Source organism: Heliconius melpomene, chromosome 18 (assembly GCF_056956725.1).
Source record: "Heliconius melpomene rosina isolate 202511_hmr_F chromosome 18, ASM5695672v1, whole genome shotgun sequence".
NCBI classification, from domain to species: Eukaryota; Metazoa; Arthropoda; class Insecta; order Lepidoptera; family Nymphalidae; genus Heliconius; species Heliconius melpomene.
Window position 1 is genome coordinate 587,046 of NC_140406.1, and position 22,996 is coordinate 610,041.

Below are 22,996 nucleotides of genomic sequence, written 5' to 3' on the forward strand. Positions count from 1 at the left end.
ATTACGCGATTAAATATAGATAAAAATAAACAGATATCTTTTATGAATATGGTTAACATTTATAGTTGCTCTTATTCTAAAAAATGGCTTTAAAATTAATGAACTGTACGGTGAATCTAACTAACCCTGTTCTAGTCATATGTCAAAACTGAAAGTCAAAACTTTATCAACACAACAATGTCAAATGTCAATGTAAGTTTTAATTTAAACACGTGAATGTATTATTAATAAAATTACTTTAATATTTAACGTAAAACATGGCTGATGAGGCCATTTTCGATAAGAAAAAAGCACATAGAGCGAAACATGCCGGCAGAAAGGCGGAGAAAAAGAAAAAGAAGAACCAAATTGATCAATCTAACCTAAGCGCGCGGCAAAGAAATCCAAAAGCATTTGCTATACAATCTGTTGTTCGTGCTGAAAGGCAGTTTAGGCGCAAAGAAGATGTAATTGCTAAAAAGCAACATATCCCTCAAGTGGATAAAACACCTCTAGAACCGCCCCCTATAGTAGTCGCTGTCGTGGGTCCTCCAAGAGTTGGTAAAACAACACTCATAAATAACTTGATTAAAAGTTTCATTAAAACTAACGTTACGAGTACGAATGGTCCGATTACAATAGTTACATCTAAAAAACGTCGGATTACGCTGATTGAATGTAATAATGATGTCAATTCTATGATAGACATAGCAAAATGTGCTGATCTTGTTTTATTACTATGCGATGCAAGCTTCGGGTTTGAAATGGAAATATTTGAATTCCTCAACATATGTCAAGTGCATGGCATGCCTAAAATAATGGGAGTTTTAACTCATTTGGACATGATTAAGAATGCTAAAAAACTAAAATTGACAAAGAAAACTTTGAAACACAGGTTTTGGACAGAAGTGTATCCAGGTGCTAAGTTATTCTATCTCTCTGGTATAATCCATGGTGAATATTTAAGAAATGAAATTAAAAATTTATCCAGATTTATTTCTGTCATGAAGTTCCGACCCCTCAGTTGGAGAATGACTCATGCTTATGTATTAGCAGACAGATTGGAAGACATTACTAGTCAAGATAGTATAAGAAAAGATCCCAAAATCAATAGGGATATTGTCCTTTATGGTTATGTTAGAGGTGTCCCCCTTATGAAGGATTCAGCAGTACATATTGCAGGTATGTTAAACAATTTTAATATTTTTGGTTAGGGATAATATTTTTAAAATCATTACCTTATTAGCGTAATAAAGCTAATGAGGCCTCATTATAATTACATCTCTGTAACACAGTGGCAGAGCATCAACCGTAATGTTTTTATTTATCAGTTCTGGTAAATAATCTTCTTCTTCCTCCTGGCATTAATCCCGGCTATTGCCAGGGTCTGCCTTCCTACTCAACCTACTCCAATTTGCACGGTCAGTGCCTGCGTGTCAGTGCTTACTTTTTGAACACACCTCGTACTCATATATATATATGTATACCTACATATTGTATACTACATAAAAAAAATCTACATATAATACTATTAATATAATATGTACTACATAATATATATATATATAATCATTTAAAAGATACTCTCTCTCTCTCTCTCTCTTCACTCTCTTTTTGAAAATATTGAGGGACATAGAATGACATATTTCAGAAGGAAGTTCATTCCAAAGAATGAACTGAAATTTGAATGATTTTTTAAAGTTATAAAGCAAATTAATAATACAATATGTTACAGTTATAAAAAATAAAAAATATTTTATTTTTGTGAAATGCTTTATTTACTATACATTCTAGTAATCCAGCACCCTCTGGTTTTCAATATAAAAATTATTTTAATTTGTTTTCAGGTGTAGGTGATATGAAAATCAGTGAACTATCATACTTACCAGACCCATGTCCATTACCAAATAGTGAGAAAAAGAGACATTTAATGGAAAGAGAAAGACAAATATATGCTCCTTTCTCAGGAGTTGGTGGAATTGTATATGACAAAGATGCAGTTTATATTGAACTTAAAGGATCGCACTCCCATAAACAGGAAGATCAAGAAAGTAATGAAAAAAAAGCTTTATTAAAAAATGTTGTCGAAACAAAAGAGACCGTAGATGAACAAATGCAGGAATCAGGGTTCAAGCTTTTTAGTGGAGGTGCAGTTATATACCCGGACATGTTGAAACATGATGAATATTTACAGTACGGCAAAAACCAAGAAAACAAGGACAGTTCTGATGAGGAGGATGACGATGATAAGTCAGGCGATGAAAGCGAATCAGATAATGATAGTGGAATAGACCAAAGTGAAAAAGACATTAATGCTAAAAGTTCGAAACTTCCGTGGGACAATAATTCTGATTCAGAAAATGATGACAATGATGATGGAGATTGGGACGTACATGAAGAAGATGAAGAGAAACGTAAGGCCATTCCGCAGGATAAATCCGCTTCTGATCAAAGTTCAGATGAGGAAGATTTCAGTACAAAATGGAAAGAAAAATTAGGTGAAAAAGCTACTATGGCATATTACGAGCGTCAGAAAACATCGAAAAATATTATGAAACTTGTATACGGCGACTTTGAAATAGGAAATAAAACTAAAGAACGAAGAGAAGATAGCGATGAAAGTGACGAAGAAGAAATCGGTGGTTTATTTAAAAAGGTGACCAGTAGCCAAAAGAAAAGGCACAAGGAGAAAGAACTATTAGACCTGGATGAATGTAGCTTTTTCTATTCCTTAGATAAACCAAATCTTAAAGACTGGACAAAAGAGGAAAGCAAACAAATAATAATAAATAACTTCGTAACTGGTAAAAGGTCGGCAAATGAAGATGCGGAAGAGCTTCTTAAATTAGATGATGCAAGCGACGGTGAAGACGAAATGTTTGGCGATTTCGAAGATTTAGAAACTGGTGAAAAACATGGTACCGAAAATAAAGCAAAGAGTACAGAAACTGGTACAAAACGTAAAGCAGAACCAACTAAGTCTGACATTCTCGACAAAAAAATGAAATTAAAAGCCAAATTCGATGCTGAGTACGACAATCCTGATGATCATAGAATAAGAGGCGATCATTCATATTATGAAAGCTTGAAAGCAGAAGCTCTGAAACAATCTGAGTTAAACAAATCTGTTTTCGAAAATTTAGATAATGGTTTAAGGGTAGAAGTTGAAGGCTATAGACCAGGGTTGTACGTTAGGATGTTATTTAAAAATATGTCTTCAGAATTTGTTACAAACTTCGATTCAAGTTATCCGTTACTTATCGGAGCTCTCAACATGGCGGAGCAAAATATTGGTTTTGTGTCGTGTAAAGTGAAAAAGCATCGGTGGTACAAAAAAATATTGAAAACTAATGATCCGCTTATTATTTCTCTTGGTTGGAGGAGATTCCAAACACTACCTATTTATTCTAAAATTGAGGATGACTTGAAGTGTCGTTATTTAAAGTATACTCCTGAGCACGTTACTTGTAACATGCACTTCTATGGTCCAATAACACCTCAAAACACAGGCTTTCTAGCATTACAGACTGTCAAAAATGAGACAAACGAAATAAAACAATTAGGTTTTAGAATAGCGGCCACAGGGAGTGTGAACGAGATCAATAAGTCTACACAAATTATGAAGAAGCTGAAACTAGTTGGGACACCATTAAAGATTTACAAAAAGACAGCTTTTATAAAAGACATGTTCACTACTACTTTAGAGGTGGCAAAGTTTGAGGGGGCGAGGATTAAAACTGTTTCCGGTATCCGAGGGCAGATTAAAAAGGCTTTAAATAAACCGGAAGGAGCATTTCGTGCGACGTTTGAAGATAAAATCCTTATGAGCGATGTAATTTTCTGCAGAACCTGGTTCAAAGTAGACGTTACTAAGTTTTACGCTCCTGTTGTGAATCTGTTACTACCTGCCGTCAGTAAGAACGCCTGGCAGGGAATGAAGACCAAAGGACAACTAAAACGAGAAAGAAATATTAAAAACGACGCAAATGCAGATTCAATGTACACTGAAATTGTGAGAGGACCAAAAGTTTTCAAACCTTTAGTAATACCGAAAGAATTGCAAAAAGGCTTACCTTATAAACTAAAACCAAAGTCGAAATCGATGTCGCTATCGAAAATAAATCTAAATGAAAAAGTTTCAAACAGAGTTGCCGTTATAAAGAATCCTCATGAAAAACAAGTGTCCACAGTAATGAAAATGCTAAAAAGTAACTTTAACAAGAAAAAGGAAATTCAAAAGGAACAAACTGTGGAAAGAGCGATGAAGTTCAAGAAACAGCAAGATGAAGAAGAATGGCGCAAAATCAAAAGGCAGAAGGAGTTGAAAAAGAAAATCTGTAGGCATTTAAGTAAAATGTCCAATAAAAAGCAAAAGCAAATGTAAAGTTCTTCAAATAAACTAATTTTTAAATTGGAGTGCATTTTTTCATTCAAATTTAAAATATTATATTTATAGACCCGAAAATGAAATATGGGTCTTCAAAAACAGAGTGAACAGGTTATCTACTAGGCAAACGTGCACCACCGTAGATCGCATTATCGCTCACCAGACTTGATGCGGTCAAACGCAAGCCTATTCAATATAAAAAAAAGCCGTCGTGGCGCAGCGGCACAAGGGTGTGACTGTAACGCGACGGTTGTGGATTCGATCCCCACTCGAGGTAGTGAAATATTTATTTACGCAATGCCTCCAGAATTCGGTAGAAAGTAGGGAACGGAGTCTCTTAACACGACGTTCCCTCTGCCTACCCTTCTGTGTGCGGGATACAGCGTGAAGCAGATATTTATAGAACCAGGTATTAAGAAAAAGAATACAAAATTATAAGATAATATATTTTTTAAATAATTATGCGTTAAGTGATTAACGATTATTAAAGCATTTTTTAACTTAAACAATCAATTTTACGACGTGTAGAGAGTCTCTTTGATGATGAGCAACTTTTTCAGACTAGTCGCAGCGCAGGCACAAAGTATGTCTGTAAACGCGAGGAAATAAAATATTATTTTCATTTTTTCGCTCTGATGTCGAAGCATAGCACGAGTTCCGCCACTTAACACGCAATGTCTTCAGAATTTGGTGGAAATTGGGGAACAGAGACGGAATGTCTTAACACTAGGTTCCCTCTGCCTTCCCTGCTGTGTTCGGGTTATAACGTGAAGCGTAATTTTTCTTTTATCTTACGCTGTAATCCCACACAAAGCAGGGTCACCTGGGTACCTAGTGTTAACACACTCCGTTCCCCGGTAAGACACTTCCGTTCTCCAGTATCCGATGAACTCTGGATACATTGCAAGTTGATTGCCGGAACTCGACGCTTTACCTCGTTACCAAAACAAAGAAATGAACATACTGCATTTCCCCATTTCGCATGTCAATAAAAATGAAAACTTTCTAATGATTATTATTTATTTTTATCGTTAGAATTTATTTATTTATTGAATTATTAAGATTTTATAACAAAACAAAAAAAACAAACAGGAGGTCAAATAAAACAAAACGCTAGTATCGTGTAAATTGTATTTACCACTTATCATTACGCATAACGCAAGTCGAACAAACGTTTGTTTACATACAGATACGATTACATTGACCTGACTGACACTGTTGAAGCGATACTCGAAAGCCTGGAATGTCCGCCGGTACTTTATGGTCCTAAAGCTATTATTTTCATTATTTTATTTAACACATAATTATGCGAAATTATATACATTCGACATTTTTTTCTAAAAATCTATGTTACATTTAATTCCTTAGTGAAGGTAACTTTACTCTTTGGTAGCGAGCCGTTGGGACTTGCTCGGTCGCCGGCGCCCGACTGACGAGACTGACAAGACTGAAAGGGAACCAATTAAGAAAATTATTACAAAATCAACTATAAAACTCACAATTAAAAAAATAATATATATTTTTTAAAAAGAACAATTTCATATTAGCACAAATAAAAAAAAATATTAAAAATCATCAATCGAAGCGCAAACGACACGAGTAAGTGGAATGTTTGGATATGAACCTGTTCTCTTTCCTCCGTTCTCCGTCCTCGAAGGGTTGGCACTTGTGGAGTATTGAGAAAGCCTAACTGAAAAATTAACGCGGGGTTCCCTAAGCACTAAACTATAGGACGATAGAACTACACCGACAAGCTATCACTAGTAAATTAGCCATCTTGAATGAATTACATTCCAATATAAAATTTTATTTATGTATTTATAAATAACCTTTTTTTTTCATAATGAAAACGAATGATGTGTACGAATGATATTGAGAGCGGGTCCTCTTATAAAACTAAACCAGCAAAATCGATACATTGTATCTTTACAAAATTGATTATCAAATGAATAAACTATGATAATTACCTTTGACTAAAACTAGAACCCGCTCATTTAGCCCTTAGACATTCGAGTAATTAAAAAAACATATCTCCCATTTCAATGGCGTCACCACAATATTATATCATTTTTAGAACAAAAAATTACAATCATACATACGGTCATACGCAACACCGAAAAGTAAGAAAAAGTGTAAGTAATGTCAGTATATTGACAACAAGTAATCTTACATTTTATTAAATATATATAAAATTTAGGCTACGATTCATAATTGCGGTTTCTAGTTCGAATACCACGTTAATAATAATACATAAACATAGTGTATAGTAAACTATTAACTCCACATGAGAGGCGGAGAATTAAAAAAAAAAGATTCCAACAAAAAAACTGACATAATAATTTTCTTACATAGTTAGAATTTTACTGATAATATTTGTGTCTCTTAAAAAAAACTGGCATAAGAATATTATTTTTTAAATAAGACATCATGTAAAAACGATTAAAAAATGTCGTAATCCTTATGTAAAATAAACTTTATTAAATGAACATTTAAAATATAATATGCCAAAATTTATAAACTTACACTGTTTTCTACAAGAGACGTATAAACAACAATATTTAGTAGAAACTCGATTAACCGGACTAATTGTTGTCGTTAGTCATTTGGATAATCGAAACTTTGAATTGAAATTTGAATGTATAAAAAAAAGTTGGTTTTGTGCATATGTAGCACAAAATTGTTATATGTTTATTAAAAGCAATAGCCAATAAGTACATATCACCGAAAATCGATGTTTGTTAAGAAATTATTAACGTTTTCCAACATACGATTTATACAGATATATATATATATATATATATATATATATATATATACACACACACACATATATATATATATATATATATATATATATATCTGTATATACATATATATATATATATATATATATATATATATATATATATACACACATACGTATTTACATACACACAAATTTTCTTAGATTAAATTGTAGTAGGTTGTGTAAAAGATTATCGCGATTGATAGTCCGGATAATCGCATATCCATATAACTGAGGGCCGGATATTCGAGTTTCTACTGTACTTACAAATAATAAAAGAAAAAACCATCAAATCTAAATTATCCATGATCACATCAAAGGTTTAGAAATTACTAATTAATATCAATCAATCCATCATATCGACAACGGCGGCCATAGCCCTTTTACTAATTTATAATACTGTCACAAATATATATACAACATGTTGTGATATCGACAACCGTTATTCAATGAGGTATTCACATAAGGGGCCATCCGTCAATGACGTCACACCACGACAGTCTCAAGTATCAAGATTAATTAAATAAAAACATTTAACATATGGTATAATAACTTCTAGGTATAATTCCAAAACATCTGACGTCATCATAAAAAGGGAAAGTAGGAGTTAAAAATAAATAAATTCGTGTGACGTAATTTATAGCCCCTAAGATCGAGCTTATGTAGATTTTAATAAATAATAAAAAAAAATTAAATATAAACTGAATATAATCGAAACAAAATGTTTCATTTGAACACATCCTAGCTATTACATACATACATAGATATATACATATGTATATATGTATGTATGTAATATATATTATATAGCTAATCCATATCTAGTAGATATGGAGGCTATGTAGAAACCATATTTACACCGTACTCTATAGATAATAATATGTAGAAATTACATAAAAGATATATATAACATTGGGCGGTGAGTGATCTGCCTACCGTTCTATATTCGGGGTACAGCGTGAAGCTAAAAAAGAAAGACTACAGAAATTAATTAATTATATCAGTTAGCTATACATTGTTGTTTAGAATATTTTGAGTAAGTATAAAGAAAAGCAGCGTCATGCTTTTTTCCGCATGTAGTAGGGTAGACAAAGGGAGCCTAGTGTTGGGACGCCCCGGTCCCAATGCGGTCCTCACTGCCCAATTGTTCGAGACTGTATGTTGTAAGAAGTACTTCCTGCAACATACAGTCTTACGTCATTGTCATACGGTCATATGTCATTGTTACCAGAGCAGGGAAATAAAAATATTTTTAATATAATAATTTCCCCGAATGGGAATGTAACCCGCAACCATCGCGCTAACTGTCAAACGCTGTTTTACTGCACCACGACGGCTTCAAGATCAATAATAATATAATAAATAAAACAAAAAGACCTTAGCACATACACAATGCATACAAAGTTTAAAAAAAAAATGTAACTGTTTGAATATTGCATTATACAGAGTAAAAAAGTTCTACATTATATAATTTTCTGGCAGCCTTCACTGTCACTCAGACGTGGACACTGACAGCTGTCACTGTTTGACAGGTGTCAAAACACATACAAAACGTAACGCTGTACACGAGACTAGTGCGAGTGTGCCGTCTGCGATACTAACAGTAGAATACTATCGTGACTGTAGTTAGATAAGGTTAACGTTTTAATAGAATATTGATGATAGTTTTCATTAAAAGAATTATTAGTTTATATCTCTATATATAAAACAACTTTAATATTGATATACATTAACAGATTATCAATAAAAAATAATAATGCCTAGATACGTTAGTGATGTAACAGATAGGCACACGTTATTCTACATAAAGCTATATGTACACTTACGTCACCTTTATAATAGAAAAAAAAGTATGGAAAGTTACTTGTTATCTGGAAAAATCTGTACGTCAGATCAAAATAAAACATGGCAACACTAGCACGACACAAACCTAAGACTTGTCTTACATTAAGGATAAATATGGAATACACGTTTTAAGTACATACATTGTTAACCTCGGAGTTTCCGTTCAAATACAATTTTATAATGCGTTAACTACATTTTATCATATATTAATATTATACACAAAAATTTATGATATCAACATTATGTTCAGATATGGCAACACTTTTATCATTTAACATTTTTTTTTCACCGTTACTCTGAATTTGACTAGAAAATTGAATAATTTGTATTTTTATTGTCGTTTAGTGGAATTTTTTTGTGTTTATTTCATAAGAGTGTTGCCATAATCGTACGATCCATAGATCACGGCGATCATTCAGGAGACTTTAATACCAAAACCTACGTAATAATAAATTTAATATATTAATAATAAATTATATTAAATAAATAAAACGATCGTATTTACAATTTGTTTAGACTGGCTTGATTTCACACTCACACAGTTATAAAAAAAGTTGTAAAAAAATTACATTATAAAATACAAAACTTTTTATTATTAATATAAAAAAATTATAATACAAATTATTATTTTAATTACACAGTTTAATAAGCTGAGTCTTATCCCCTCTATTAATAAATAATAGGAGGTAGTAATATATTAAATAATTAAAAACAATTTATGAAATCACCTTATATCCCTCGGGGGATGTTTAGAGGTGTTTGGTAGTGTCAAAGTCTTCTTACATCTACAGGAGGTGTTTGGAGTATTCGGAGCCTGTCTTTATCGTAATATTATATGTTCAAGTTAAGGTCAAATAGCACAGTTTGACAATGATAATATTGCTGAAATCTCCTTACATCCTCCAGGAATGTTTGGAGATGTTTGGGGAGTCTGACAGGGGTTAGATATTGAAAAAAAAAACAACTTACTGAAATCTCCTTATATTACACCCGGGAGATTTTGCAGGTCTTTGGAGATATCCTAACAGGGAGCAGTAATACTAAAATAATAAAGAACAATTTTATTAAAAGCTCCTTATATATCAACTCGTTTGGAGTGTCCTCGGCCCTTAATAGTTAAGTTTGATTAAGATCAAACACAAACAGAGTGATAATAATAATTTAAAAAAAAAACAAATTTTACTCAAGTCTCCTCACATCACACCCGGGGGTAATTGAAGGTGCTGGGAGGGTGTTTGGGGTGTCTAGTTGATGGTGTGGTGTCAGGATGGTGGCGCGTGATCGTGGGGCTGCCGTGCCTTCCTGTCAGTGGCTGATGCTAGGAGATTATTAAATTCCACTTCTAGTATTTGTCGCGCCTGGAATTAAATTGATTTTATGTATATATATTCTTTATGGCACTTGAAAACAAATAACTTAAATACAAATCTAGGTTGTTTTTAACTTCACACTGCTTGCCGCACATGGTACGAGTGTTAAGACATTTTGTTCCCCAAGAACCTAAAATTTTTGAGACATTGCATCTTGAGTAGCGAAACTCAACACTGTGTTCTGCTTTCTTACTAGAGCTAAAAGTATTTTACTCCCCAAGAGGGAATTGACTTCGACTCTGTACTGGTATGCCACGACAGCCTTTCCTAATCTTCTAACCTTTTAAAATTATAAGTTAAAATTTGAGATACAGAAATGACATACACTTCAGATACAAAAATCAAGTTAGCAAAGATCACATAAATAGACGTATACATACATAAATTAAAACCTTTCGTTAAATTCACCTTACTAAACTCACATCAAATTCGCCACTGTAAACTTCAAATTCATATTTATATATTTCAAGTTCATACAAGTAAAAAAATAAATTAAAGTACATATTTAAAACTAAATTATTAACTTTGAGATATTTTATATAATTAAATAATTTAATGTAATTGTCAAAGCTGTCACGTCATGTACATGAAAACTTGACAAATATATATTACAAGCTGGCGGTTAAAAAATGTCTTAATGTATTTTACATTTAAAAGGTGAAATTATTTTTTAGAAGTAGAAGGTACCAGGAACTAAAATTTTAGTGATGTACATATATATTTTGTATTATTAATGATAAAAAACCCCCTCTAAAATCGTGTCCGTTAAATAATAATTTTAATATATTTTTTTCTTATTTTTTTTTTTCAAAATAAAAAGTTAATTTTATTTTTTGAACGACCAATAATTTACCACCAGTTCACAAAATCACAAAAGTTAGTGCCTCAGACCTGAGAAGAACCGGCGCAAAAAACTCAGCGGGACTTATTTTTTTTAATTTTAAACAAATACATATTTAATTATTTGTTTGTAATTTTAAACTGTTTAACACAAAGGAAGCAAAAATCGTTCTTAGGAAATTTTGAAACCGTCCAAGATCCAAGAGAATCGGTTTCGAATCTCGTTACGTTCAAAATTTCTACACGTTTTCTTAAACAATTTTAATCAGAATTTTTTTATTTTTTAAATTATTTATTTAAAATTATTTATTAAACTTAATTTTTGAGCGAATCGCTAGTATCACAATGAAGAAAATTACAGCATATTGTTATTAACTTATTCGTTGTGTCCTACAATACGTTGCTATACGAAGAAGGTAAAATTATATTTTTGTTTTTAAGACTTTTATCGAGTTCACTAATTTGATGATTATTTGATTATTAAAAACATTATTGGCTATATTTGTTGATAAGTTTATAAGTTTTATGCTGTTTACTCATCCACTCATAATATGATCCTTAATATTCACGTTAGAACATATATTTACACGATTCATAACGATATAAGTACACGAGACAACACAAGCGAAAAATTGCACACTTGTATTACTGACACGATAACGAGAAAAATAGGAGCGTCTCCGTGCATATATATACTGTAATATACTCTTTATAGTATATAAAATATTACCTGTGTGTTCTGTGTGGGTATTTGCAACGCCAGCGCCATACTGTTAGCGTCAAAGTTGTCGTCGAGCGCGATGAGAGCGCCGTGCACACCTGACTCTGATAGATTGTTGGCATATTCCTGTATAATTGGAAACATAATATTGTTTATGTAAGTATCTCAAACAATTTTTTCCTATATAAAATATCACTATAAATGATACGATAAATGAACCTTTAATCCAACAGCAGCCAGCCAACGCTGCAGTCTCTCGCACGTCCACACCAGGACATCCCGAGGCGCAGAGGGTGGCGCGAGCTCGGCCGCGCGGCGTCTCTCGTCCAGCGCCCGCACCGAGTATCCAACACGCTTGAGACACGCGACACCAAAATGCAACGACGCTCGATGAAAACCGTCCACCATTTTTAATTGTGCACGTAAATCTCGCTTTGTTAGATGTTCTAACATACGAGCATCTACGAGACACTCCATGAAGGTCGTTCTGTATTGCGGAAGCCCGAGAGACGGCAACCATGAGTTTCCAACCCATTCATGATTCATATCACCGAAGGCGAGAGCTGCACAAGCTGTTCCTCTAGGGGCTGATGGGGAGGTCAGCGAAACCATTTCTTGTATGGCCAGCCGTAATTTCAATCTATGGAGGGGATTGCTAATTCCGATTTCTCTTTGTATTTCTTGATCGGATAACGCGGACATGATAGCTCCGGATTTGACATTGGCTCGACAGGCCGCCACGTACCAAGCTGGCATCCCCACCCATAACTCTAACCATGCCACTACAGTGGGACCGTTCCATAAGGCGAAAGGAGTACCAGCCCGCATTGCTTCACCTAGCAATTCGTGTCGGTAGTCTCGATCCCTACAAATAACATTAATATAAAGAATGCTTATATTTCAGAACATAATCAAGACATTTTTGAAAGTGTTAGCCACATAGAATAGAAAGAAAAGTATTTAGTAACAACAAATAAAAAAGGTCTATGGCTTATAATGTTGTAATCTACAAGTGGCCATAGTCGAATATATCAAATACCAATGTTAGCAATAATGTTTTAATAAAATAGATTTTTTTCAGCTTCATCCTGCATATAGTAGGCTAGGCAAAGTAGACATAACATAGAACTAAAACAATACAAAAACACTAACTTGCTCTTGGTCCTAGCGTAGTCCTGGTGTAACGGCGCAGGCGCATGCGAATCACTATCATCACCCAGTGAGGATAAGCCCAGTGAAGAGGCTGATGACAATGTTCTTGGGCTTTGACCTTGTTGGAGCTGGAAGGCCAAGGAAAATTCAATGGAAAGTTTAACTAAAATTGATATTTCGTTCTAAAATCGCCACTAAAATCTGGATCAAAATCAAAATATTTTTTATTTCATTAGGCCATTACAGCACTTTTGAATTCGAGTCAAGTTACATAGAAATGTCAGTAGTATCTCTCCTACAGCAAGTTAGCACCGGCTCGGTAGGCAGTTCGGCTGAGAACAATCGGCAAGAAACTTAACCATTGCTCTTTTTTTAATATAATTTACAGTAGTACATGTATAATCATCTTTAGCTTCCTTCCCTATTAATTCAACCCACTATTATCAATATGATAGTCTTGGATTAATAATTATCATCCATCATAGAGGATACGCCTATTGGGATCGCTGTTATCGGCATGCCTAACTAACTAGGCATAACTTTGCCTTGGAAGTTTAAGGAAAATCTAATAGAAAGGCACAGATAGAAAATAGTAAATATCTTATACTCTTACTTCTAAGCATCCAACATCCATACTCACAGGCATACCGGCCTTCTCTTTCTTGCTAAAGAATCTTCCCAAGGAACTTTTAATTCCCCTTTTCTTTTGTTGGTGCATCGATGCTATGGAAACAGCTGAGGCAGCTGACGAAACTCCTCTTGGGAGACCCGGGGAAGCCCCTCCCCAGGCCCCACTCGGCGCGGGTATTCCCCCCAGGGATTCTTGGCTTGAGCTACATAGGTAATGGAAACTTAATATTTTAATGTATGACCTAGACCTAGAACATACAGGATACCAACAAGCACGAGCGTAAGTCCTCTTACGTTTAATTTTGCAAATAGAACATTAGGTTGTTTTTATAGCTTTAGGTTGGTTTAGAAATAATATGTTATATATTACAAGAGCAATAAAAAAAATCTACAATCATGTCGAAACTATTGAAAAAACGCAAAGAAAATACTCGCAATATTAAATAGCATATAATTGAAATTAGCTTTTTAAGTTATTAAATCAGAGAAAAGCTCAATAGAGGCTAGCTAAATGGAATCACTATGGAAGAGTTGAAATAATTTAAGCCACTACATAAAACAATCGCACGAGAACGTACCGTTTAAACAGTTTGGTACTCGAAACAATATATCCTTGGCAATCCGAAAAGACTATCCTTAGTAATTCCATTTATTTAATAAACTATAATTATTATAATTTAAAACATTTAAAAATATAACAATAAACCTCTCTAAAATATTACTATTTAATATACAATAATTATATTTTTTTTTTCTTAGACTATAGGGTTACCATATACAACAAGTGAGTTTAATATAAGAAATATGATATTTAAAGCTTGGATTTTTTACGTCCAGCTCCCATTATTTCTTATTTTTAATTAAATCATACAAATTTGGCAAATTATATATAGCTGGCTGAAGAATAAGGATGGTATAACAAATAATTATTCAATATCGTATACAATTTCGATTTTAAACATATTTTGTGTGGGGCATAATTATATAAATTGTCAGAGCAGTCGCACCAGATGTTGGTCAGATTTAGATTATCTGACTGACTTCGTCTAGGACTATATTTAGGTACGGTATGGTAATTAGGTCTAAGGTAAGGAACTGATGAACACCTGTGTATGGGGATCCGAGCCAGGCTTCCTGACATTATTGAAGTCCTGAGCAGCGTGGAAAATGGGAAAACATTAATCAATGAATAATAATTTATTTACAGTTTTACTTCAACTGGCAATGTAATAGAATAGAACAGAACTTTTATGACAAAATAACGTAATTATCACAAAAAAATTAAGATTAACGTTTTTTAATTAATTACAATTCAATTACAATAGTTTTTTAATTACAATTCAAAAGTTAATGAATTAATCTGCACTTATGAAGAGGTTGATAACAGAGGACGATGGTGAGGGGCATACGGGGGCAGCGTGAAGCTAATAAAAATAGTCAACTCACGAATCGTACGGCGTCTGATAGTGTGTTCTTAGTCTATCTCTTTCCGCGTGTATCGCTCTCGCTGCCCTTTCCAGGCGCGCTCGGGCGCCCACACCTCCTACAGGTGACTCCGCTCCTTCGGAAACCACACCTACATCTTCACATAGCTGGAGCTGAAATATGGGATTAATTTGGCGATTGTAAGATGGAAAATATGTGGCTAAGCAAAGAAAATTTTGTGTTAAGTCACTCTAATTATTTTTAGAGGTATGCTTGAAGGAAATGAAGATGATTTGCATAATTATCAAGTCCTTTTAATGAAATTCAAAACCGCAGACATCGCGTATTTCATACACCTGTTTGCCACAAGCTGCAAATATACGCTAATATTATTTTACACAATGCATTACACAATTGTTATAAGTACAATAATATTTTATTACTTTTTATGTTATGCTTTAATGTTATTAAAGTTTAATTGGCCGCATTGTTGTCAATCTCAATATTTTAATTCACATTCATGCCATTTTAAAATAATATAAATAAGAAGAAAACAATAAAAAACTAAAAATGGCAATTACATCCGAAGATAAAGAAAAGCATAAGCTTTAAAAGATATACAGTAAAAAGTAATTACAGGGTATTTATTCGTTTGGGCCACTTGTAGGGATACCTAATTTTAAAATAAATAAATTATAATACTTACATTCTTATTTTTATATATTTTATGGTCTACGTGAGTGTTTTTGTTTTTTTTGTATGTAATATAAATTAATTATTTATTCATTAAGTAGTTACTAATCTATTTTAAAAAACCTCTATACACTACATACGTTACTTAACAAAAATGACATATCCCATTTTACACTATAGAATACAAATCAACTTAATAAATAACACTAAAACTAAAACAAAAAGCAAAATAACATACAGAGTGTATTACACAGTTTATATATTATAATACAATACAATTTAACAATACAGCAGTAACCTAATTTACCTAGGATATAATAACTAAATGAAATATAATATTTTAGCGAAATAACAAATATTTGATTTACTATGAGAAGCTAACAAATATCGACAAAAAGCTGCAAATAAGTGAATTTCTTGGCGTTTTCTAAAAATAAAACGATCTCAGCCAGCGATGGGTGCAAATGCCGTACAAGCCGCAAAAAGGGAAACGGGATAGGGATGCACACAAGGTTAGGCGCTCCGTTCTCTCTGACCACACCGCCAGGGAAGATAAATTATTTAAAAAGATTTTATTAAAAATTTAAAATTGTAAAGTGACACTGCTGCATTTATTTACTGCACTTGTAAAATATATTACAGGGGCATGAATAAAAAAAATGTGCTCTTCTTTTGAGCAAATTAGTTATTTTTGGAAATTTTGTCAAAAATCTATGTGATAAGTACATTAATAGTGCAAAAATATGGAGTTAGATTCTTAAAAATTAAATAAAATCTAGAATATGTGGAAAAATGTCATTGGTCGAAAAAAATAAAAATATTTAAATGTACTTTAAGTAAAATCATCAACCAAGTGTTATAAAAATGCGTGTATTATTGAGGGTAGTTTGGTGTTGGCGTGGGATAAATACCCAAATGCATGACGGATATGGGTATTTTATACTATTATGACTGTTATAAAGGTATGAGCGTGAGAAATAAGACGTGGTATAGCTGGTCGAGGGGATTGGATATTTGAACATAGTAGGAGTAACTGAGTGTAGTGGTAGAGTATTCAGGCATGGTGGCGGGTCCAGGGTAAGTAATTACACACGGCGATGGGTTAAGGGCAATCAGGCACGGTGATGGGGTGAGGGTAATCAGGCGTGGTGGGGTTGGGACCGACCTGGCTGGATGGCAGGCTCTCGGAGGCGGGCGCGGCGCGGTAGTGCGCGTGCGCGGGCGACATCGACGCGGGCGCCTGCCATATATTTATTACATATATTGCCTATGTTATATTATTAAACATCGCCTATATATAAATTTAATATTTCAATATAGTATCATTTTCACTTATTTATTAACCTAGTTATAGTCTGTATTTTAATATCAGTAGTGGTATCTCTAAGTTATATAGTTTGGTATAGTCCTAAATCAACTTAAATAATTAAAAAACATTTCTGATATACACTAAAAGACAAAATAACATACCCTCCAACATACAGACACATATTTATCCTAAAAACCAATTGCAACGATATTTAATGAACATGCATGTGTATTTGCTCACAGTATGATATTTATGATGGTTGGGCCGCGAGGGCGAGGCGGCGGGCGGCGGAGACTCAGCGCGGCGCGACACCACGTTCATATGCTCGTAGCTACCCACCTACGGGGATAAACGTTCAATTCTTTTTTATTATCGCTAAAATGGTGTTCGGACAATAAGGATGACAATATTTTTTTTCTAATATATGTATAATTTTTTATGGGAACCCTGTGGCGTAGTGGCACTAGCGTGCGGCTGTAAACGCGACGGTTGTGCATACAGCATACATCATGAAGATAAAATAATAATTATGTACCTACTTAAATAGTATGATCATTTAATTAAACGCTCACAATATATGTAAATGTATGCTTCCACTATGACACAGTGCGGCAGTCCGGATTCCGTACTCCGGATGCTCATCACGAGCCTTAGAGCTTTGTTACTTCTCCTGTATGAGTCGTGTATCACCTCTTGTAAAAAACGTGACGTTAAGTTCCGTCAAACTTTACATTTGCTACCAATTTCGTTACAAAAAATAGCTTTATTTAATAAAAAGCGTGATCTTACCCTGGACTCTAGTTCCTCAGCGCGGGCCTCGGTGCTCTGTTTCTCCTCCTGTATGAGCCGTATCTCCGTGTTGATGGCATCGAGCTGCTCCTGCAGCATGAGGGCCAGGGCCGCCGCGTCCGTATGACCGCCTTCACCGCTTTCCGCTTCTTCATTCTAAAATAAATAAGTAAGGTTTTTTTCTGAAATTACATTTAAATTATTTTTAAACTAAGATATAATCTCGAAAGATAGGCAGCTAGTTCATCTTTTTCTTTTCTCTTTACAGTTTTTTATTTTATCCTATTATTTGCAATACGCAGGTAAGAATAGCATGGGCCGGGTGGTCCGTACTCACCTCAGAATAATCTGGTGTACCACCCAAATTTTTTTTGTAACAAAAATATTAAGCATGAAAAATATAAAAAAGAAGACTTAAATCAAAGCCAGAAAATATCTCTAGATACGCCCATGGCCCGTATCATATATATAAAGAGGTAGCTTTTTAAAAGTAGCTAATATCACCATTAAAGAATAAAGTAAAACAAGAAAAATAATATTTATATGCGTATTTATTACCTCAGCGTCACTGGACACGTCGAAGGCTTGTTGTACATTGGCAAGCACGTGAGCTTGTTGCAACTTCTCCCAAGAACCGTCCAGCTGGAAATAAATAATTAAAATATTTAAATCAACTTCGTACTGTTTCCCGCACACAGCAGGGTAGGCAGAAGGAACCTAGTGTTAAAACACTCTGTTTCCTACTTTCCGCCGATTTTTTCGAAGTATTTCGTGTTGAGTAGCGGAACTTAACTAAGGGCTTTTGCCTTGGTACCAGAGCGAAGAAATGAAAATATTAATAAATAATCATTCATTCTCTCGAGTGGAGATCGAGCCCATAACCGTATAAGTCACACACTTGTGCTCCTGGACCACGACGGCTTCAAAAACAAGAAATTAACATTTATTAAATTAAAACACACTGTATCCTCCACTTATCAGGAAAGGCAGAGGGAACTTGGATACGTAATGTTAAAGACACTTCGTTCCCATTAAGAAATTCTTGTTCCCGCGCGTTGTTGAGTAGCTTTGCCTCATAACCAGAGCGAGGAAATGAAAATATGAAATATTTAATTTCGCCTAGTGGGAATAGAGCCCACAACCAGTCGCGTTGCTAGTCTCTGAGTTGGTGGTGTTTGGCGACGAACCTTGGGCGGGAACAGCGCGCCGGGCGGAAGCGCGTGCGGCGCGGCGGGCGACAGCGAGCGCGTCAGCGCGTCCGTCTGCTGGATGTTGAACGCGATCTCCGCTTGCAGCATTTGACGTTTGAGCTGCGGAGAGGTGGGTGCTTCGTTACTTAATTTGTGCAGTAGGCAGTGACAATCTTGTATCGAGACACCCCTGTGTGACTTTCCATCCGAAAACCAGACGTTGCAAGTTGAATGAAGAAACTCAAAAATATTATCTACCAGATGGGGCGAAATAATTTATAAATATATTATGTATATATATATATATAAAAATTGTAAATCACCATATTAAAAAAATATTAAGATTAAAAACATTAATATTGAATGAAATACAAACATTATTATATACAAAATCCATCCAAATTGCTACCTGTTCTGTCTCCATTCTCCACTTAGCTAGTTCTTTAAGTATTTCAGATTTTTCCGCTATGAGTTCATCTGCATATTTCCTTGTCTTCTCTAGTTCCTGCGTTAGAGCGTTCTTTTCGTCTAACGCGTGCATTCTCTCCTTTAAGTGGACTTGCAATCTGGAAAAATAATCGAATACTTCTATAGTAAAATAGTTAATGTAGATAAATAGTACTACTACTAATACTACTACTTAACCATTATTATTCTGTTAGTTGTAATTTATATAAACATACAAATCAACATATGTTTGTTATTGAGGCCTCAGTGACGTAGTGGCACAGCAGTAACGCTCTGGTAATGATGCGAAGCGCGGCGTTGATTTTCGCAAATCAAGGCGCAATGCCTCTAGAATTCGACGAAAATCGAGGAACGCATGAATTTTTTTATTTTTTTTATTGAAGATGGCTGGTGTTTATTTTTTTTTATTGAAGAGGACTGGTGGTAAGTGACGATGCGAACGACGGTGGAGCATGCTTACCTAGATAATGCCTATTCACTTTTTCCTTGAATAGGGCCAAGATGTATTTATTGGGGAACAGTACAGCAGGCAGGGCGTTCCACTCTTTAGCTGTTCGCATTAAGAAAGTAGAGGCGAAGCGCTGCGTACGAAAAGGAGGCACGTCGATGACATATGGGTGAAATCCCAGCCTACGTCTAGTACCCCGCTGATGGAAAGGAGAAGATGGTACCAGGTCAGCGCTGCTGCACACTCTACGAAATGTATACTATAGATTCTATAGTATAGAATACCGACAGGCATGCTACTTTACGTCGGTGTTCAAGGCTTTGCAGCTTTGTCTCAACAATCGCTGTGTCGCCAATGAGCTTCTTCGCACGATTTCCAATCGAGTCTAAGGTCGCTAGCTAATATTTAGCAGATCCGTCCCAAAGTTGACAGCAGTACTCCATACATGATCAGATTTGAGCTTGATAAAGTTGAAGAAGCTGTCCCGGTGCGAAATACTGCCTAACCCTTGAGAGGACACCTAGTATTTTAGCTGCTGTAGTAGCTAGACTCGATATAACGTAAAAAGTTCAGATCTGACGTAAGGTTCATGCCAAGAAGCTAAATATGGTCAGCTATAGGCACGGGTACATCTCGGAAAGTCGGAGCAAGATCGAAGGGGCTCCGTTTTGTAGAGAATAAACACGCCGAGTTTTGGTAGCTTTAAACCTGATGAGATTAGTATCACTCCATTCGGATACGCTCTGAAGTGCCAGATTCAGACGACCGATCATAGACTGTCGACAAGACTGGATCTCGTTCCGGTTGGCCTTCGCATTGGACAGGTATTTGTCAACAATCGTGCTGTCATCAGCGTATCCAACGATACCGGGTGTTAACATATCGTTGATGTGCAGCAGGAATAAGGCTGCGTACAGAACAGATGCTTGAGGAACTCCGGAATTTATAGCCTGTTGATCAGATACGCGGCCATCAAGGACAACTTGTATCGATCGCTCACTCAAGAAGTCTGATATCCATTTGCAAAAGTCAGGCGGTATTCCGTATGCGGGAAGCTTACTTATGAGGCTTGCTCGTCAAATGCTTTAGAGATATCGAGAGACACGGCAAGGGCCTAGTCATATCTCTCGATAGCCTCGGCCCATATGTGAATGGCATACACAAGGAGATCTCCCAACGATTGCCCTTTACAAAATCAGTACTGGTTATCGATTAGGAGCTAATTATCCTCCAGATATGCCACAAGCCTTTTATTCAGTACACACTCCATAGTCTTGCAGAATATAGAGGTGACTGATATCGGATTGTAGTTGGCAGGGTCTCCCCGACTGCCTTTTTTGGGCACAGGTTGCACGTTTACAAGCTTCCACGACTTGAGCAGTACTCCAGTCTCTAGTGAGAGTCGAAACAGGCGTGTCAGAACCGGAGACAACTCAGGTGTACAGTTTCTCAGCACAATTGCAGGAATGCCGTCCGGGCCGCACGCCTTATTCACGTCTAGATTTTGCAGGGCTACGCGAACCTCTTTTTGGCGAATGCGGATAGCTGCCATAGAGCAGTCAGCGAACCATCTGGCCCCTGCAAGGGCGGCAAAGGGGACCAAAATGCTTTACTACCCGCTGGGTGAGGCAAGCTTAGCGCATCAGCCCAGGCTGTATACGCCTCTTATATCCGCGCTTCTCACGCTTCGCACGGTCACAGTCAGCGTCAAACCATGGGCGAGCTTTATTACCAGAAGGAATATCAGAGTATGGTATGAAATACTCCATGCCCTGCCGTAAGATTTCGGTTGTGGTCTTAGCGCAGCTCGACAATTCTCCTGAAGAAAAACAAGATCTCCAAGGATAAGCCGAAAAGAAGTGGTGCATCTCATCCCAGTCTGAGGACTGGTATCGCCACACCCGTCTTATACCGCAAGGGCCCTGATCGGGTGGTGAGTACACGGATACAGACTTCACCAAACAGTGGTCAGAGGAGCCCAACGGGGCCGTAACTGCTACAGAGCATCGGTTAAGGTCGGTAGTCAGCGGAAGGTCTAAGCAATTAGCTGTGTGGGACTGCCTCCCTCCCACCCTCGTCGCACAATTGACCAGCTTCACGTCGCCGTATAGTCGTTTGGTACGGGAACAGGCACTCTTTGTGGTGAGCATTGAAGTCCCCCAGAACGAATAACTGTGCGGCTGGATACCTCTGCTGAGTCTCATCAGCAGCTTCGTTAAGATGACCAAAGGGTCTGGTTGTCTCCGAATCCCCACTGTGCAAGCGGTAGACATCAGCATACACATTTTGTGTAGCTCCAGTATCGACCAGTACCCAAAGTACAGATAAACCTGGTACCTCAAGGTTTTTGAGACGCTTGATGCAGATGTCATCACGAACGTACACGCAGACCCCTGCTCGTAGTTCGAACCTGTGTTCCAAGAAGTAGCCAGGGTAGTTGAGGTACGAAGCGTCAGCTGGACATTTGATCTACGTGTCAGTTAGGAACAGAAGATGCAGTCTTTCGGTCTCTAGGTGGTGGTGGACGGCGTAGATATTAGAGTGCAAGCCTCGAATATTGGTGAGGTGCACTTTCAATGGGAGAACGTGTAACCGCTGTTTAACTTTGTTTCTGTTTCTGTGCTTCATAATATTTTTTATTTGAGACGAGAGAAGTGAATAGGCAGGAGGAAGACAGTTGTGCGAGGCATCTTGATTCGTTTAGCCAAAGGAGCTAGCTGACTGCGACCACACACAGAAGAGGCTGGCTTGGAGACCGCGGGGACGCCCGAACACCCCCGGGTATGCTCACCTGGTCCTCCCATCCGGTCGCCAACCGGCAAGGTGAAACCACCCGGGATTTTTAGTCAGGTGGCGGGGCAGCCTTTCACGGGTGGCTTTCCCGCTACTTGGGCCCCCAACTTCCTACGGTCGGCCAGCGGTGCTCCGTGCTTCGGATCCCGCTAGCCTCCAGAGCCAGACCCTC

General features: G+C 36.1%; 2 protein-coding genes across 7 annotated transcripts in view; one reads left to right on the plus strand and one right to left on the minus strand.

Annotated features, from left to right (window-relative positions):
- Window positions 1-151: 151 nt before the first annotated feature.
- LOC146529096 (ribosome biogenesis protein BMS1 homolog) lies at window positions 152-4,395 on the plus strand. Its single transcript, XM_085202276.1, has 2 exons — window positions 152-1,161; window positions 1,827-4,395. Exons 1-2 carry the CDS (start codon window positions 258-260, stop codon window positions 4,361-4,363), a joined length of 3,441 nt encoding a protein of 1,146 aa, XP_085058402.1. The 5' UTR covers window positions 152-257; the 3' UTR covers window positions 4,364-4,395.
- Window positions 4,396-5,480: 1,085 nt separating this feature from the next.
- Liprin-alpha (PTPRF interacting protein alpha) overlaps window positions 5,481-22,996 on the minus strand; it is a 132,013-nt gene continuing 114,497 nt past the window's right edge. For 3 of the 6 annotated variants that reach the window (XM_085202279.1, XM_085202277.1, XM_085202281.1), the window contains 13 exons: window positions 19,525-19,681; window positions 19,113-19,235; window positions 18,484-18,567; window positions 17,926-18,081; window positions 17,377-17,475; window positions 16,993-17,067; window positions 15,156-15,307; window positions 14,816-14,860; window positions 13,720-13,912; window positions 13,080-13,207; window positions 12,147-12,792; window positions 11,937-12,053; window positions 5,481-10,354 (listed from right to left, as the gene is read on the minus strand). In XM_085202279.1, the coding sequence (XP_085058405.1) occupies window positions 10,259-10,354; window positions 11,937-12,053; window positions 12,147-12,792; window positions 13,080-13,207; window positions 13,720-13,912; window positions 14,816-14,860; window positions 15,156-15,307; window positions 16,993-17,067; window positions 17,377-17,475; window positions 17,926-18,081; window positions 18,484-18,567; window positions 19,113-19,235; window positions 19,525-19,681 (2,071 nt within the window). In that variant the 3' untranslated portion in view covers window positions 5,481-10,258. The remainder of the gene's footprint in view (window positions 10,355-11,936; window positions 12,054-12,146; window positions 12,793-13,079; window positions 13,208-13,719; window positions 13,913-14,815; window positions 14,861-15,155; window positions 15,308-16,992; window positions 17,068-17,376; window positions 17,476-17,925; window positions 18,082-18,483; window positions 18,568-19,112; window positions 19,236-19,524; window positions 19,682-22,996) is intronic. The other 3 variants (XM_085202278.1, XM_085202282.1, XM_085202280.1) reach the window with 2 other exon arrangements.